General features: G+C 47.3%; 1 protein-coding gene across 1 annotated transcript in view; it reads right to left on the bottom strand.

Moving 5' to 3' along the window:
- The window catches only part of LGR6 (leucine rich repeat containing G protein-coupled receptor 6), a 214,234-nt gene that overhangs the window by 48,628 nt on the left and 147,004 nt on the right, over positions 1-18,602 (bottom strand). Inside the window, exon 6 of the mRNA XM_014609405.3 lies at positions 12,643-12,714. Within this exon, the coding sequence (XP_014464891.3) occupies positions 12,643-12,714 (72 nt within the window). The remainder of the gene's footprint in view (positions 1-12,642; positions 12,715-18,602) is intronic.

Here is an 18,602-nt window from a genome sequence, read left to right as displayed (position 1 = left end):
ATGCCATATGCTGTTAAGCACCGGCTGGGTGATACCAGCTTGGTACAGACAGGTATAGTTAGTAGGTTAGTGATTCTACCCCATCTGCTCCCCTGCTGCCCAGCTGTACCTTGTAAACACAAAGGTCCAGATTTGTAAAGGTACCTAGGTGTGCAGAACAATACCAGCAAGCTTTAGCTTTTTCTTACAGTGGCTAATCACATGGATCCAGCTGCACAAAGTCCTCCAAACCGGCACTTGATGTTAGTAACTTCTGCTTCCCACTTGCCAGGTACTGAAATGAGCCAGCAGAATAGGGGTAGCCCAAGCCTGGTCACTGGCCTATCCAGTCCTGTCAGATTGCTTTACATTGAAAGTAATGAGGAAGATTAAATATTCTGAGTATACCAGTACCAAGAGGCCTCAAGCAGATTAGGCCCCATAGTGATGGGTCTCGCACTCACCTCCAGCATTTGACAATCCCTGCCCCAATGAGCTTGTGCTCTAGGGGCCTATCCACATGGCCTATGTGCCACTCCAGGAGTGCCATCACCCTCAGGTTTGTCCCACGTACTTGTTCCAGCCCCATATGCACCAAATCCTGGAAATGAGGTAGTGCCTTAGCCCTACCAGCTGGGTGCCTGAGCTCCTTGAATGCTGATGTGTGTGCAACACTTATCCAAAGTGGCTACTGCCTCCTTTCTGGGATTTGGTGTCTGTGGAGTAGGAGGCAGTAAAGTGCTTCACAGTGGTACTGCCAGCTGCAGCGTGGAGGTACTCCAGGCATCTTCTAAAAGCCAACACATAACAGGTGTGCACAATAAATAAAGTGCCAATGAACCCTCCTTGCTGCCCAAGAGATTGAATGAATGCCCTGGGAAGGACCTTTGGAATATGCCACCTGCCTACCAGCTCCTAGGGACAGAAGAAGAGAGATCTGTAAGAAGGATGTGACAGCAGGGAGCATGGCTGTTTCTGGCTTGGGTGAACAGCTTTCCCCTTATGCACACTGCTCCAGAACCCAGCAGGAAAAGTACCAGGTGCTTGGCTTTGGGGGAAGCTGATCAAAGCTGTTTGCCAATACAGGGCATTTTTTTTCTGCCCAGGCATTTGTTTCTACTAGCCTTGCAGAGAAAGAGCCTGGCCTTTGTTTTATAGCATCAGCATCGCTATCCTGGGGTTTACGTGGGATCAAGACTTAAATTAGAGTGAGAAGGAAGCCGCATGTACTTCCTGCCTTGTACTTCTGTAGCTGCCAATCCTTCCTAACAGAGCTCTGGTCCCCATTTAAAAATGTAGCAGTGCCCAGAATGTGTCTGTTCCAAGCAGTGTTTCTGTCTGTTCTGTAACTGATGAAGGTACAGAATTAAATATGTTTTCAATTCCATTTGATTTATTTAACAAGGTTGAAATAAGCCTCTGAGAGCTGGGATCTCGTGGGGGGTCCTGCAAACACAAGAGTTGCCATGCACGTATCACTTCCAAGACACAAAAGAGATTGACCACAAAGCCAAAAGCAGCAGGGACCTCAGTCGTTGAGATGAGATGGACAATAACCAGGGGGCTAACAATGCTGGCAGGAGAACCGTGCAGGGTGTTATTGCACTTTGCTGTCTGGGAGATGGAGTCTCAAAAGCCTGGTCTGCAGCTGATCATTTGGGACACGAGCATTTGGAAGGGTCATGCTAAACCTTTTTCTTTTTTCTTTTCTTTTTTGTGCAATTTGCTGAAGAGCAATGTCCTGCTTTCAGCTCAGGGGCAGAGGGCTAGTGCTGGAATGAGAGTGTGGAACTGGTTCAGGACTGAGTAGCATCATTGGCACTGGGTGCAGGGGGCACATGGATGGAATAGCAGGGGGCTGCAGGTCAGGACTGCGAGGCATTGGAAGAGCAGGAGGAGAAGCCGAGGATTGCAATCACAAGGGCTGTGGGTGAAGACTGAAGAGTAAGGGCAGGGCTGGGTTTGCATTGGGAGACCAAGGTAGAAGCATCGTCGCAGCCTGGTTGTGTCATTGCTTTTGTTGCCTGCACTGTCTGTTCCTCCCTTTTACATGCAACAAATTCTGTCTCTGAATGTCTGGAAATAAAGGGATTTTTCCTCTAGTGCAAGTAGTTTCCCTGACTCAGGTGTTCTTGGGAAGTGAGACATCTGAGAAGGGTTGAAAGAGAACCTTGAGGAGATGAACAAAAAGGGAAGGGTTGGGGGTCTAATGAGAGTCTCTTCCATCCAGGCTGCCGCTTTTGATCCCAGCCCCTACCTGGTCCACTTCCAGACACTGCTGGCAGTGGATCATGGCTCTGCCCTGGCCTCAGTCCTGGTCCCATGTTATCACTGCCCCACAATCCCAGCCCTGGCTCTGCTCACCCATCCCACTCCCTCCCTGCCTACAGTCCCATCCTATCTGGCTGGTTGAGTGCATCCTGCCTGCATGGGGCCCAGGACAGTCTCTATGGACACTCCACTCACTTGCCCGCTCTGTCCAGTGCTCCTGGCGGTGAGTGTGGGGTGGATGGGCAGTGGTGGCCAGGCAGTGGGGCTGGTGGCAGTGGTGACACTAGCAGTGACAACCAGAAAGAGTCACCTCTGTGGGGGCTGCCAGGAAGTGGAGTCCAGCTGCCATGCCACCCCCTGTCCTACCGCATGCCCAGGTGCTGCACGCACCACAGCCAGGGCTGCCCCCGCACCCGGGCTGGCTGGACAGAATCCCTCCCTTCTGTTGACAAGGGGTGCAGTGGGAGGGGGCTGGGGTGTTTGCGTTGAGTGCCTGGCAGGGGAAGGGGCTGGGCTATTTGCAGTGCATATGCACTGGTGGGGAGTGGGGCTGCCTGTGCTGCACACAGCAGCAGAAGGGGGAGCTGCCTGCTCCGTGCACCTGGCTAGGAGCAGGGTGAGGCTGCCCACATGGCAGAAAAGGGAACCACCCATGCGACACACAGCTCATACAGTGTGTGGCCCCCCCCCAGTCCATGGCTCACATAGCCCTGGTCCCTGAGAAGTTGGACAGCCCTGTGCTAGTGTATTCTCTTATCTGGTTTTAAAGGAGGCTTGCCTTGTTTACTGAAGACTCCTACAATCTTACTAAATGACTTCATAGCATTCAGCATGGGCTAGCTCACTTACAGACACCTTCCAAGCATCTGCAACAATGCCTCCATGAAGGAGAACCCCCTGGCTCTTTTCGCCTCTCCCTGACACCCTGCTACATTCCTGCTTTTTCCCTCCCTTGGTTCTTAATTGCTCTGTCCCTGGTAACCTCTCTCCATCCATTTGGTCTGTTTTGGTCTTTTCACAGAGGAGCTGCACCCACAGAAGCAAGGATGATTGGGATTGCTGAGCCAAAGTCTTCATACATGCCTGCTTATACTGGGTGCTGCAGTTTTGCAGGTGCCAGTGCTGAGACATCCATAGGTCTGGTTGTCAGGAAGCACCCAGCACCCACAGGCCAAACTGAACCCAGCAACCCTGAGAACCATGCAGGAGGTGCCTCAGAAAGGTTTCCCAAATGGAAGCATCAAGATAATCGGCCACTTTGGGAAAATGGGCCCGCTGTGCACTGCGCATGGATCCTCTGCATCAGCGGGGAAGGCACGTTCCGTTCTGGGAGTTGGGCATCCCTTCCCACTGCAGCTTATCCGAGACATGATGAAGTCCCATGTGCCCCTGAAAGGGTCACACCCTACGCCACAGGAGCCATGGCAAGAAGGTTCCCAGGTTTCACTCTCCTGGCCCAGGGCAAATTTGAATTGTCTTTATTTTCTCCTCCAGAGAATCCAAGTGTTTCTTGGCGCTGGGAGACTTCTGCTCTGCTCTCTGCATTTACGAACCTGCCTAATTACCCAGGTGATGGGAGCAGCGTATTGGGAAAGTCTGCGGTGAGGGCACTTCCTGTGAGGCAAGGTTAGGCAGATAAAGTGCCTGGGGCCAGAGGTTCCGGGTTTGCCCTTTTGGGAGAAGTTTTAATTTGTTAATGCTATTTTTTTTTTTTAAAAACCCACAACAAAACAAAAGAGCTTTTAAACAAGCAATGGTTTGTTCTCTTCAAGTGATTTATCACCTGTGTCTGAGCAGAAGAGGAGCTGGCAGGGACCAGAGACGAGGATTAGGAAACTGCAGAGCTATGGAGCAGAGAGGTCATTGGGGAAAAAGCGCGATTGTGGGGGGGGGGTTTCTGCAATTTCTTTCCTTGTATTTACTGCCCTGAGCTTTATAGGAAGCTTTATCCACCCAACCATACTGGGGACATGCCCAAAGTCCCCACCACAGCCTACTACATTTGCTGATCCAAGCTACATGCATCTAGTGAGGAAACCCAGGTCAAGGAGGTAGTGGGACACCCCAAGGCAAGAGGCTCTGGGGTCACTCTCGCAGGCTTGTCACAGGCATCACTGTGCCTGTGTGTACTAGTCCTTCTCCCTCCCTGGGTATATTTGAACTGCAAGGCCCAGATCCTTCCTAACTCCATTGATTTCAATGTGCATTAGGTGCCCAAATAGGATTTAGGTGCCTCAGTATCTTAGGGCTCTTTGGGGCAGGGACCCTGTACTGCACCTAGTATAATAGGGTCTCAATCTCTGTTGGCTCTCAAGCCCTGCAGTAATGGAAATGGTAAACAAGAGGAAGAAGATGCAGGTGTGAATGTCAAAGCATATTTAAAGCCCTACCCTGGTCTGTGGTGTATGAGAAGCAATAAATAAAGTGAGCCAGAAGTTGGCGGAGAGGTCTTGGAACATCAGTACACTGTATCCAAGGCTCCTTTCCCTGCCAGGCTGCAGGGGATGCCTTTTGATTGTCTCAGCCAATTCCCGGTTGAGAGGCCTCCAAGTTCAAACGCACAGTAGAATCTGCCATGCCGCCCACTTATCTTATTAACATATCAGAAGTCCCGACAACTTGCCTAAACGTGTCTACTCGCCATTTCTGTGATGGCTCCTAGTGCTCCAGGCCGTAAACGCCTCCTCTCACAGCTCTGGCAAAATCATCCCAGTGGCAGAGAACAAACCTGTCCCTTGTCTACGGGGCTGGGTGTAGCTTCACCTGTGGGGAACCCTTTCTGGATGATACAGTCATATTACTGGAAATTATAAAAATATCCATAAACAACTTCTCTGCTTCGTGAGATGCCCTCCTTACGCACCAGCCAGGGAACACATTGCTGTGCAATAGGAGCTTTGAAGAATGAGATAAGCTTATGTCAAAATCAAGGTCTGCTCCTGCCTAGCACAAGCTCAGCGGCTGCGGATGCTGAATTGCAGTTTGGGGGTATATTTGGACTTAGCGGGGCTTTTGTGTCCAGTCTTGAAGTTCAACCTTCATATCTCAGTGTTTTCGCACTTGGGGGTGGATAGTGCTGTTAGCCCCACAGTACTTCTCTTCAGGACTCGTTCACCTTCTTCGGATATCTTGCCAGCCCTACACCTTTTTCCACTTACTGCTTTTTCTCCTTCAGACAGTGAGTCACAATATCTTTCCCCTCCACACATGGGTAGTTTGCATCCCAGGAGAGTGAAGTACAGTTGCTGCTGTGGAACATCACCTATTTTCAGCAAAACTAACTCTGAGATGTTTTTGGCCCCAAATTATTCATTGGCTAGAAATCCCTGGGAGACTGAGCTCAAATTTGCTCAAAAAGACCATGAACCTTAGCAAACAGCTCAACAAAGCCATGCTGAAGCAGTTATGAAGTGAGTTATGAGCAATTTCAGATGCCACTGTGAAAATTCCCTCCTGCAGAACCATGTGAGGTATCCTTCTGAGACTGCTGCTGAATACAATCCCAAGAATTAGCCATCCTCCAAAGTCCAGGCAGTACTTTCCCTTGCTTTTGCTTAGAAGGCCTAGCCCCTCCTTGTGATGCTATATTTCCATAGTCCTAGGGGGGAAAGGGCAGTAGAGGCTATAACCAAGATGTTTGCTCTACAGACTAGTCGCTGCTATTTACAGACCTATTTCTTAGACATGCATATAGAAATACAGGGTGTCTCAAAAATATACATGTGCTCAAGTTATCAGAGATACAGAGGCATATGGATTGGCAGTGCTGATTCTTGTTTCCTTACAAAGCAAGAAGCCTAATTTATAATATACCTTATTGTAGGTGTTCAAAATGTCTACACTGACATGCCGGCACTTTCCCCCTGGTGATAACTACACTGAATGAAGGAGGACAGTTGACTGAGGTTCTATGAATATGTCTGTATTCTTGATGACTAAAGTGTGGATACTTTATTTGGGGCAAACTGTATTTTCACCAATGGCACTTATGGGCTTGGGCAGTGCTATTGTTACATATGGGGAAACTGAGACACAGAAAGACTAAGGGCCAGATTTCATTTACCTACTGATATTAAGTGCCTAAGCCCACTTAGGTGTCTAACTGCAATCCCCTTCCACACCAGTCTGAGTTCATGAAAACCTGTTTATACAAAAGGCAGGTGGGTTCTCCTATTCCTTGATGCTTTTTTGTGACAGTCTTAAGACTAAGATGACAGTGGGCACATCTACATGAGATACCTTAATGCACAGTGGACTCTTCTACTGCACAGTAGCGCATCACGGCAAAAACTGTGCTAATGCACAGTAGAATTAGTCTACTGTGTATTAAGCATCATAAAAAACATTTGCCTTTGGTACCGCACATTAGGACAGCTACTGCGCCTTTATCTAGTACCTCATATTAGAGGTATTAAATGTAATGCACAGTAGCAAAGGCACGTTAATGAACATGTAGCCGGGCCCAGTGTTTAACAAAGGAAAGTGCATTAATGGATTTTCAGGGACACGATCAGGGTAGAATAACATTTCATTTACATGCCTAACAGGTAAAATAAGATCTGACTTTGCAGCACAGCACTCTAACCATCACTGCACAAGTTAAATGCTAGCCAGTGGTCTCTCCACACCTCCTTTTAAAGTTGGCTGCCTGGACCAATCTAGGGAGATACATGCAATGGCTCAATGAGATGGCTGCTATCCTCAAATCTAGCCCGGACTCTTGCTCCAAGTGGGGCAGAAACTTCCCCATCACACTATCTTACTTCCATTTTAGCAAATGACTAGTGGCTTAGCTTCGAAACACGTGTGGGAACACGGCCCAAGTAACAATTAACCTATGGCAAGTGTCCTAACCACTCAGCTACTGCGGCTGAGACACGGGAACTTTCCTTTCCAGCTCTGGTCCCTGTTTTTCACCACAAGTCCATGAAAGTCAGGAAACGCAAAAGTTAAGGCTCTTCTAACAGTAGCATTCTCTTGATTCTGTTATCCAGTGTCTTACGGTTTGCACTTAAGGAGCTAAAGAGTAATAAATTATAGTGTAGGTTTTACAAGGTAAACAGGAACAGTGATGGGAGTGATGGGCCTCAGGCAGTTTTGCACCTGGAAACAGCACTTCTGACATTCCACACTTCTGCTCTTTCCAGAGGCTGGGCTTTTCCTTGCTTTGCTTTCCTCACTTGCTTGAATTGCTTCACCCCTGCAGTCTCAAAGCCACTGCCTCCCCCTGAAGAACCCCTCCTGGCCATTCCTTTTCAAAGTATCAGAAGACAGGTTAAAAAAATGGCTCCTAGTATCCAGCGGTTTTACTGTCTACACCCTAGTCCCCTTGCCACTGTCCTGCTGGAGTTTCTTTTCACAGCACTATAGTGTCAGGTCTGTGCTTTTCCTTTATGTGCACTCTTCTGTACTGCCAGGTGAACAGGCAAGATTCCTTATTACGTTTCTGGGAAGAGAGCTTGAAGCAGACGCCTAACCACCTGAGAGTGAGACGATAGGTCTACCCCTAAGAATGCACTGGGTTGACCTGATGCTCACGTGGGACTTGGAGACAATATCTGTTCAGACTACAGGTCAACCTGCCATAGGAATGCATTGCCACAGCCCACTGGACCATTCATCAACCTGCCAGCATTGGGTTGACCTAGTTCCCCAAGTTTTACATAGCCACAGTTTCTCTCCCAAATTAGTCCCTCAACCCAGCTGCTGCCCACAGGCACTTCATAGAAGTGATTATTCCCCTCTATTCAGCACTGGTGATGCCACATCTGGAGTACTGTGTCCAGTTTTGGGCCCTCCACTGCAGAAAGGGTGTGAACAAGTTGGAGAGAGTCCACTGGAGGGCAACAAAAATGGTTAGGGGGAACATGATTTCTGAGGAGAGGCTGAGGGAACTGGGCTTATTAGTCTGGAGATGAGAAGACTGAGGGGGAATTTAATAGCAGCCTTTAACAACCTGAAGGGCGGTTCCAAAGAGGATGGAGCTGGACTGCTCTCAGTGGTGGCAGATGGCAGAACAAGGAGCAATGATCTCAAGTTGCAGCAAGGGAAGTTTAGGCTAGATATTAGGAAAAACTTTCTCACTAGGACAGTAGTAAAGCACCAGAACAGGTTACCCAGAGAGATGGTGGGATCTCCATTCTTGGAGGTTTTTAAGACCGGGCTAGACAAGGCCTTGGTTGGGATGATCTAGTTGGGGATGGTCCTGCTTTGAGCAGGGGGTTGGACTAGATGTGACCTCCTGAGGTCCCTCCCAACCCTAATTTTCTATTATTCTGTGATTTTAATGGTTTCTTAAGGTGGGGTGTGGAAGGGGGCTTAATCCTCCACAAAATTGCTACTTCCACCACTATTTCACATGAGATTAGGTGTCAAAATGGTAAAGTTTTGGGAATGCCAGAGAGGGAAATTACCCTTTAGTTAGAAAATTATATGGAAGGCTTCAGAAGTTACTATTGGGTATATACTAATGTTACAGCAGATAGGCTAAGCACCTTTTCACCCAGCTGCTTTCAGCGGTTACTCTTTGATATCTGCTCCTTCTTGACCAGGTGGGATTTGGGATCTGAGACAACTTCAAGGCTGTATCATCTTTTGCAACCACCTTGTAAGTAGAGGGACATAGCATAGGGGCCCTAGCAGTGTGGGATCCTGTTCCTGAGGTGGCACAGATAAAGAGCTGCTCACTTGTGCACCAGTTTCTACAGGGAAGATGGAAGTGTGACAGCTCCCTTTTTAGCTCAGTTGCTCTCCAAAGTGAACAAAAAACAGATCATTTGTGCTCTGCATCTGCATAGCCAGGGACCTTCCTGCAGGACCCTGCTTCATGCACAAGCTGCTCTCAGGTGCTAACTCTCTAGCCCACATGTTGCTGAGGAATTGCACAGAGCAAGCAGAGGCATTTCTCTCCTGAATCCTCAGGACCTGAGAGCAGTTAATAAAACACAATCCTTTTCCCTGCTGCAGACCCTGGCCTAGACATCCAGAGGGATGTGGTGGGGGTCCCTGAGTGCAGCTCTACTGCTAACTCCATAGGTAGGGGTCTACCCAACTCCAGGAGGCAGGCGACTGATTTTGCCTGTACAACACAAGGCCAGCCACCATGTTCTTGGGTTTACTGTGGTGCCCCCCATGCCTCTAATTGGGTGAGGGACTTAACCCAGTTGTTAAGACGGCTGTCCATAATGTGGCCGTACCCACCTCCCCCTAGGCTGCAGCAGCTATGAGGAGTGCTGGGTCCCACTGGGGAAGCAGCATGTTATTTTGTCCAATTTTTGCACAAGCCATGAAATTGCAATTTGAGTAGGTCCCTAGCCCTGGGTGTCAGGAGGCAACAGCAGGCAGGTGACAAGCCCCTCGCTGGCCCTGGTTGCCCACATGGGACTGGCTGGAGGCTGGCAGCATGCCCTTAGCTAGTCCCTGCGGCTGCTGCATATAGGCAGTAGCCCTTGCAGCGCTCTGTGCGTTTTCAACTGAGGAGGCTTTTCTGGTGCCAGTTCTAGCGTTTGTTCTTCCTGATCCCAGATCCCTGGCTTCTCTGCTTCCTAGCCTGGCCTCTGCTGCCCATCTTGAACTTGTGCCATGCTGCTGCCTATGTCTTACATGAACCTTGCCGTGTCTGACCCTGTCCCTTTTTTCCTTGCCCTGGACAAGCTCCCCATCTCACAGAGCAGGAAGGAGGTGCTGGCTGAAGGGATTCCTAGACTTGTGCCCTTAACACCTAAAAAGTGACTTCCCCCCCAACCCTCACCAGAAGTCTGGGTTGTGACAATCGGGTCCTTTGAAAACTGTGACTAAAATGTCTCTTTCCCTGCTAAATGTCACAAGCAAAACCATGATGCCCTTGTCTGAAGTGCCACATCTGCAGCAGTACAAAAGGCACCTCGTAGATGCAGAAGAACAGCTTTTGCTCCCAATGACACCCTGGCCAGTTATTGCCTACTGTGGGGGTCACCTATAAAATCCTGGATAGTGGAATTTGGCTCATGCAATACAGGAAAACGGATGTCAAACACAAATGTTAAAATTTAATCTCAATTTTAATGTGAGATTTGCAAAATATTCTCAGCCTGTCTTGGACCCAGAAGAGTTAAATTTAATTGTGCACACAAGATTTCTAAATCCACTGGCAGGGTCACCAAGGCTGAGCTGCTCAGTGCTTTCCCACCTTGAAACAGGGTCTAGACCCAGAACTTCTGCGTTTAGCTTCACTGTCAGTGCTTGTACAGCAGGGAAAACAGGGCCTTTGTTGAAGCCCATTGCCCTGATGTTCTGCTAATCATTTTTTTACTACCCTTGGGAATTTCTCCTTCCCTCACCCCCAACCTGCCAGCTCTACCCTCTGTTCTTAACTGTCAACTGTTGTGCTTGCTTCCCTCCTCGGATCTGATGATAAATACCTTGTATTCAAAATTTTCTCTAACTTGATTTGTTTAACTGTATTCCACCCATAGAACTGGTGTAATAAAAGCTATCCCCCCAAAAGATCTTTGCCTTCCCCATGCCTAATGTCATGATAACCAAGTGTCTTGAGGCCTGTACTTGTTAAAAAATACATACAGAGATATCCAGCCTGACGTACTGGCAATCAAAGAAAGATCTGCAAGACACCAAGTAAGCCCCTTGTCTTTCAGCATTCACACCTTCCCCCCTAGGCTCAGGAAAAGCCCCTCCTGGGAGGCCTCAGGCTCTGGCAGTCCAAATGCAAGACTGCCCTGTCCTCTAGCACCTGATGGGTGCATCTAGGGACTGCTAGCTTGCCTGCTGCATCTGTGCTCAACAACGCTCCATGTTTCAGTAACGCGATCAGCATAGAAAGGCCATGACTCTTTGAGTGACACTTTTATGATGGGAAGCTTTGTCCTCCACCCGCTTTTTCTCCCTTGTTGGTGGTTTGTCTCGGACTCTCACGCCATGGGCTGCACAGAGGGGAAAGTTTCTATGCAACCAAGGGCAAGAAGATACTTGTTTTGACCCTTTCACGGGCTTGATTTATTTGCTTGTTTGTTTATATTTTAGACTATGCCAGTGCATAGCACATTAACCCCAGGCAGGTCATGGTGCAGAGGCATGGACACACTATGGGCAGGGCGAGACCCCAGCTTTTAACTCCCTTGGAGTGCAATCTGTTTGTGAGAAGCCAGCAGAGCTGTTGTCCTTAGAGGCAGGATTCATGCCTAACAGAGGATCCCTGGAGTTCAGGCTCACAAGATACTGTTTGCAGGGCAGAATATCCTGGAGAATGAGGGCTTTTCAAACATCATCACTGCTAATAATAATAATTGTGTTTATTGCAGGAATGCCTTGGGGCTAACGTAAAAGCAGGCCCCCATGGTGTTAGGTGCTATACAAACATGGAGCAGTTGACTGTCCCTGGACTACTTTGGTGACCTGAAATGCTTGTAAAACACCTTGGTTAGGAGTTTTACCATATACCCAGGTCTGATTTTCAGAAAATGGAAGACAGATTGTGTAAGGAACTGGCGGATGAGTAGTTTAGGCTGACATATGTGGGACTTCTGTGTGTGGAGGTGGGGGCAGGGGGATATGCTAAGAGATAAGAGCAGGGAAAATGAAGTAAGGTTATGCCTATATTGCCTCCAGACCATACTAATCAGCACTGCATTGAAGTGCAGCCTGCCTACTCTGTGTCCCCCACACCTTGAAAAATGTAATGCAGCTGCCTTAGGACAGTGCTGGGTGGGTACCATCGGCTGTCGGCTGTGCTTTGAGGGCAGCAACATTAAGAATGTGCTGTGTTTGAAAGCTCATCTTACTCTATTTCAACTACGCAGTTGGTCCAATATCACCCTAAGAAATCCTTGTCTCTGGCAGATACATGACACATCTTGGGGTGGGTCATGCAGAAGAGGTTTATCGTGCTTCTTATAGCCCTCCATACTGTGGTCTGGACATAGCAAAGATGTGCCTTAAGGCTCTTAAAGGTCTTCATCACCTTGAAGCCCAAGGGGAAATGATCAGCTGGTCTACGGGCATGGTTAGGACCCCACTCTAGTTTATGAGAGAGGGTGCTTGCATACTGGACCCCAGATAGGAAGCTGGAGCATAGTTAATGGGTAATGTAAGCTGATACAATGCCACAAAAAGCAAGGTGTTTCCTTGAAGAAAGCCAAATTACACATACCCCTCACCATCACACTGGCAATGAAACACCCCCTCTTCTTCCAGTAATGCCTGCATTGCCACTCTACCACCCCTCCCCACTGCTCAAAGAGGACACGGTTGAACTGGACTAGCCACTTGGCCTGGCATGAATGCACACAGTGCCCTCATTGTGGGCTCAGCTGCTAGCCTGCCAAGTATGAATATACTCAAGCACCACATCCACATGGAGGGAAGTATTTAGTACAGAAGAAAAAATGGATGACTCACAAAGTTTCCAGGCTGTGCAGGCCTTCAAAGCCATTGGTCCCCAGGCTCTGGATTCGGTTGTTGTGGAGATGACTGCAAAGAAAATGGAGATAATTAAAGAGCTGCACTGTTTTTTCCCCAGCAGTCTCTGAGCCATGACTCAGTGGAGCTCTGCAGGCCAATTACCACCTGGAGCAGGCTAGGTATTGTGGTATCATGTATACCTTGTCAGGCATCTATGAGGCAGGCTCTGTAAGCCAGGCCTCTCAGGGCAAACAGAACACAAGCAATATAGAGAGGCACTGCAAAACCCATGTGTAGTGGTATAGTCTCTTTGAATAAGCCTACACTACATTTGAAATATCTGACTAGAGCACAGGGATGCACACTCACAGTAGCTTAATCTAGCCAGCTCGAGGACTGACAGCAGTCAAACAAGGAGCCGGCATGAGCCTCAGAGTAGAGTGCAGCAATGACACAGGTGGCTGAAACCTATGGTAGCCCCTGCTACAATGATTTTGTTGCTATTGGTACCTGGGGTATCTAGCTTAAAGCTGTCCTGGGTGTGCTAGCCTGTGAATTGTGATAGAACCTAAAAAGGTGGAGGAAAAAGAAACACTCCAGTCTTCCCTGTGCTGAAATCAGAGCAACATTCATTTGGAGTAGAGCAGCATTCATGGTAATTACTAGCTCACAGTCAGACAAGGGGGGGTGGGGGTGGGGAGGGGTGTATGCTCCAGCTGAAGCTTTTGGTAGCACTTCTTCAAGGAAAAATTAGAAGAAGCACTTGCATGGGCCCCAGTTCAGAGCTGGATCTGCAACTGAATCGGAGGGTTCCCAAGACGGTGCTGCTTATGTCCCCTGGGATGGATGATAGAATATGTTGCACTCCTTGGACTCCCATTCACTAAGATTCCCCTATGACTTTGGCACTGAATTGCATACAGTCCTGCTAGTTGTGCTTCCTGCCAAACACACCTGGGTAAGTTAATCTCAGTTTGTACATCCCTCCAGCACCAAGCAGAAGCAAGCGACACCACTGAAATGACAGCAGAAGAACAGACTGACCAGCTAACACATGGCATGCAATTGGTACCCACCCTGGAATTGGAGAGGGAAGATGCTATCTAAGGAGCTTGGGTGCCTGATGTACCTTCACTTTAACAGGAAGCCTTTGGGACACTTTGAAAATCTTGGTCTAAACTGCCAATGCGCTTGGGGTCCAGCTTTAATGATCCTTAGCAACTACTCCTGGGCCCTGGATAAGAGTCACAATCATTTGGGAACAGATCTCCTTCCTTTACAATAAGTCCAACAGAAATCACCCCCTGGTTTACGTGCTCTCTAGAGCTCCATGGGTCTCAGTGCCCAGGTAGAAGCCAAGGCTAAAGTTAGCAAGAGGGTATGTAAAGCGAAGAAGAAAATCTGCACCCCAAGAAGCTAGGGAACAGCAAAAGGAAGGTTTTGAGCTCTGTCCTCATGTCTTCAGTTACAGTTTTATTATCTTTGTTTGCAGAAAAAATGGAAATATTTCCAGATTTAGACTCCTGGATTTACTCCAGTTTGACGGCAATTTAAAGGTTATCTGCAGTTTAATGCTTTAAAAATGTCTAACCCTGGAGCTGAGTGGCTAACATGACATTCTGATATGCATTATCCACATAAAGTCAGCAATTCTTTTCCTTTTTTTTCTCCTCTCTTAATCTCCTGCTGTCCAAGTGCCATGTATTGTGAACCGCAACTGTTATTGCTAACACTAGCAGCCCCATGCACCATGAAGCCTTTGCGTTAATTTTGTTCCTGGAGATCCATGTGCTAGCTGTCTTGTAAGGGCAGCATGGATTGTAAAGTTACCTGTGTTACTTCTGTCTTTGAGGCCCACTGGATCATAAATTCCTACGGAGTCAGGGCTGTCTGCATTTTGAAGGCCAGTGGCTTATTTTTAGGTCTTAGTTTTTGGCAGAACCAGCATCTTTGTTGCTGAATTATTCTTTCTAAGTTGTTAGAGGTATTGTATTGCATGTGTCCCTTTGTGTATGTGAGCATATGGGTGCATTAGACACCTGGCTCCCATTAACACTGGTGATGGCCATATGGCTAAAGCTCTTTACAGTCCCCTGAAATTCTAGGTCCAGATGATCTGATCCCTTGCACACAAGCAGAAGGCAGCAAGCACCAATGGGGCAGTCTGAGCTTTACACTGGTAAGCACTTACTCACATGAGTAGTGCTATTGATTCCAGTAGGACAACTCCCATGGGCAAGAGCTCACCAAGCAAGTAGGAGCTCAGGGCAGTAGGGGTGTTGTGGGGAAAGGGGAGGGATGGAAGGAGGCAGAGTTGTTTCTTATCTCCTGCAGTAGAGTAGAACTTCCCTTGTGCAACTCCACAAAATCTCTCTGTCTTCTATTTCCAGGCTCTCTCCCCTCATACTGTACTTCTCGATAATACACCAAGAGATTTTATATTCCCTGTGATATAAAGTGTTAATCTATTACCATAGTGTTACTGGGCAGTCTCTTCCTTCCTGGTCTGTGTTCTGGAAAGCATCAGGTTGTCCTATAATACAGCCTCCTTAAAGTGGCCTGGGGAGACTCCAAGCCCTAGCAGGTGATCAGTGACATTGTTGTTACTTATTCTTGGTCTAAATCAGTCTCGGCTCAAGAAAAATCTCTCTTCCCCACCTGGATTCAAGTGTAAGATGTTTGGCTGCATCTGTGTAGTCAGTGCCAAATGCTCTGTGGAAAAGCAGCAGGGATTTATGAGTGGGGGAGCAGCCAGGCTCCGTGTGGTAGTTAAATGGAGCTTTGTGACAATCAAAGCACACCTCAGAAACCAGCCCGAGTCTCCCCTAGAAGCACGTTTCCATCTCGTCATTAAGAGAGCATTGAAGGAGTTTAGATGATGGTGGAGGGGGGCGGGGGAGAGGGGACTACAGCAAAATTTATTGTTTGCTCCTCGAGGTAAGTGGGGACAGGAAAAAGCAGCTGCCTGCAAGAAAATTTGGACCGACCGTGACTCTCAAAGGAGGAGAAAGATTTAGATCAAAATGCAAGTCAGGAGATTAGAGGAGCTATTTCTCTTTGTCACAGAACAATAACTTCCAAGTCCAGATGGTTTCCTCTTTCAAATTTTATGGGGCATTTTCAGATCAAGTTGCCCTTACATCACTTCGGACTATCAACCCAGGACAACGCCAAACGTTTGAGTCCCTCAGAATGCTGGATACTTCATCCGACAAGCCCAAGGCTGGGATCTACAGCTGCTGGTACCGCACTGCGTGTTACCCAGGAAGAGAGGTGCCAAAGAAGGGGGCTGGGCAATGAAATTCCAGTCCTGTAGGGCAACTGTTCATGACAGATCCTTAGCTGCAGAAGCTACTCCTCTTGGGGGCTCTGCCCCAAATAACTGATCTTCAAGGCATTACTCAAGACATATCAAGTATCATTCACCAAAGAGGCATTGGCAGAGACCTTTGAGCATAAATAGCAGTTTGGCTAACAGGTTGGGGGAAACAGAGGTCAAGAGTGAGTCTCGTTATGGAACAGTGCATAAGAGATCATCTTTTAGGAGAGGCACCCATAACCACGATTAGCCAATGTCCTACACTACTTGAGCAAAATAGCGTAGTGTCATAAATAACATCAGAAATAGGCAGTGCCCTTCATTCGGCTCATGACCACACTTGCCAGCTTGAAAAATCTCATGATTTTCAAAACAGCCATTTTCCTCTAGTCATACTTCTTTGCCAGATTCTGATTCCTTCAGTGCTGTTGGGTAGCAGATTACCCCTCCACGACTTCCATTTGTGACTACTATTCACTTGGGTCATATCAGCCATCTTGAAAGGAGAGAAAAACTAGGCTGGTCTAGCTAAAAATTGGCCCAGGCGTATTTTGGTTTGAAACCAAACACTGACAATCCCAACCCCCCAAAAGAACATTGTATGATGTTGAGAAATGAAAGCTGCGGGCAACTGAAAAAAACAGGGTTGTAATAGAAACTGATGGCCTCTATTAGCTGCTTTCAGGGAATCCTGTAAGAACGGAAATGCCGACAATGACTTGGCATAAGCTGGAGATATATGAAAAAAGGACTTTCTCTTCCCTTCTGTTCCTTTGCCTTCCATGGTAAACAAATGACTTTGACACATGGAAGCGAAGGGCAGAATCCTATTGCACTTCAAGTGCTCAACTGGCACCTCTCCAGCTGCAAAACAGGCATTTTGGGCATTTATGCAGCTTGCAATTCTATTTCCTGGGTCAGTGTGGATGCACAAACATCCATGTTACTACTGAGCATTCGCAGCAGGCTGCACTCTGACTGCACATGTGCATGGCTCTGTACCCCCGTGCAATTGCACCACTGCACCACCTCCCTGCTCCTGCTCATGACTAGCAGATATTAGGGGGAGGAGGACCCTCCACATTTTAGCCCAATGACTTAGTGGTTAAGACACTCACTCAGGAAGTAGGAGACCCAAAGTCTAAGGTCCTTCTCATTCAGAAGTTTGAGCCTACACTTCTCGTGCTTCCCAGCACAGTGGGAAGGCATTATCTTGTCCTCTCCTGCTGAAGCTGGCACACTGATCAGCCAAGAGGAAGAGAACAAGCTAAAGTGTGGGTATGGCTGTTACCCTGAATGGGAGAAGGCCTTGAAGGAGGCTGTTGCCTACAAGCACTCATGCCTCTCTGAACCAGTTAGTCTCTAAGGTACCACCCTGTCTACCTTCTACCATCTACCGTCCTGTCTACCTTTCAAACTAACATGGTTAACCACCTCTTTGGTTACCCAGCTATCGGCATATTTTTGGTAGCCATGTAGATGCTTGCATATTGCCAACACTGACCATGGAATAAGACTGCAAATATGTGTAGCTGTCAAAAATAACAGTTAAGTGGGCTGGGCCTTTTTTTTTTTGCAGAAAAGCTGTTGAGTTTACTGTTCCTTTGCAAGAGAACAGCCACCCAGCCAGGGAGAGAAAGGATCCTGCAATTCCTTGACTGCACAGCAGTCGATAAGACTGAAAGACACATCAGGAAAGAATTATAGGATCCACCTGTGTCCAATAAAGAATAAATAATAAACCCTAAAAGGAGGTTTCTTGTCCCATTTTAAACTTTCTCATCAGGATATAGTCTTCTGCCTTATTAAAACAGGGTTGATTCCAAATACCCAATTCAGGAGTCTTTTGGCAAATTGTCTTATTTTCCTTTTCATTCTTATTTTCAAATACATTTTCATATGGGTGAAAGGAGACCCTGGAGAATGAAGTTTTGTATTTCTGTAAGGCCAAGCACAACACAGACGGTAGCAACACATGCTTCCCCCTTGATTTGGAAGCTCCACCTTTAAGGGGAAGAGGACAACTTAGTTTTTGCCCCTTGTGTGCTTAGACTATGAACAAGGGAAGCAATTAGTGCCAACTGTAATACAGACATCAGTCCATTAAGAATCTTTGGCTGTATAAACAGTAAGAGCAAAGAAGTGATTTTCTCTTTACTGTTGAGACCAGCATTGGACTATGACATTCATTTAGGATGTCTGCAGTGAATGTAAAAATCTTGGAAATGATGCAAAGATGAATCACAAAAATAAAAATAATTTAAGGGTCTTTTAGTGAGGTTCTTATGAAACTTAATTCATTGCCTGAAGTCTACTGCAGGAACCTCATCTATTTAGCTGATTAAGAATAAGATCAAGAGGTGACTTGATAGGTAGTGCAGTACCTTCTTGGGGAGAAAATGCTGTACTAAAATGAGTTCTTCATTTTATTAGGGAAAGGATTCACAAGAACAAAAGCTAGAAATTAAAGCCAGAAATAGGAAATAAGATCCAATTACTTCTTAACGGTGAAGGTAATTAACCACTGGAACAAACTACAAAGGGAAGTGGTGGATTCTCCATTTCTTTCATTTCTAAATGCTTCCTTTTTTCTCTTGAAGGACAAATGCAACCACCTTTATTTTCCAGCAGTCACTTG

This window comes from Alligator mississippiensis, chromosome 14 (genome assembly GCF_030867095.1).
Source record: "Alligator mississippiensis isolate rAllMis1 chromosome 14, rAllMis1, whole genome shotgun sequence".
Taxonomy (NCBI): domain Eukaryota; kingdom Metazoa; phylum Chordata; order Crocodylia; family Alligatoridae; genus Alligator; species Alligator mississippiensis.
Note: the sequence above shows the minus strand (reverse complement) of the source record. Positions and strands in the feature narration are given on the sequence as shown.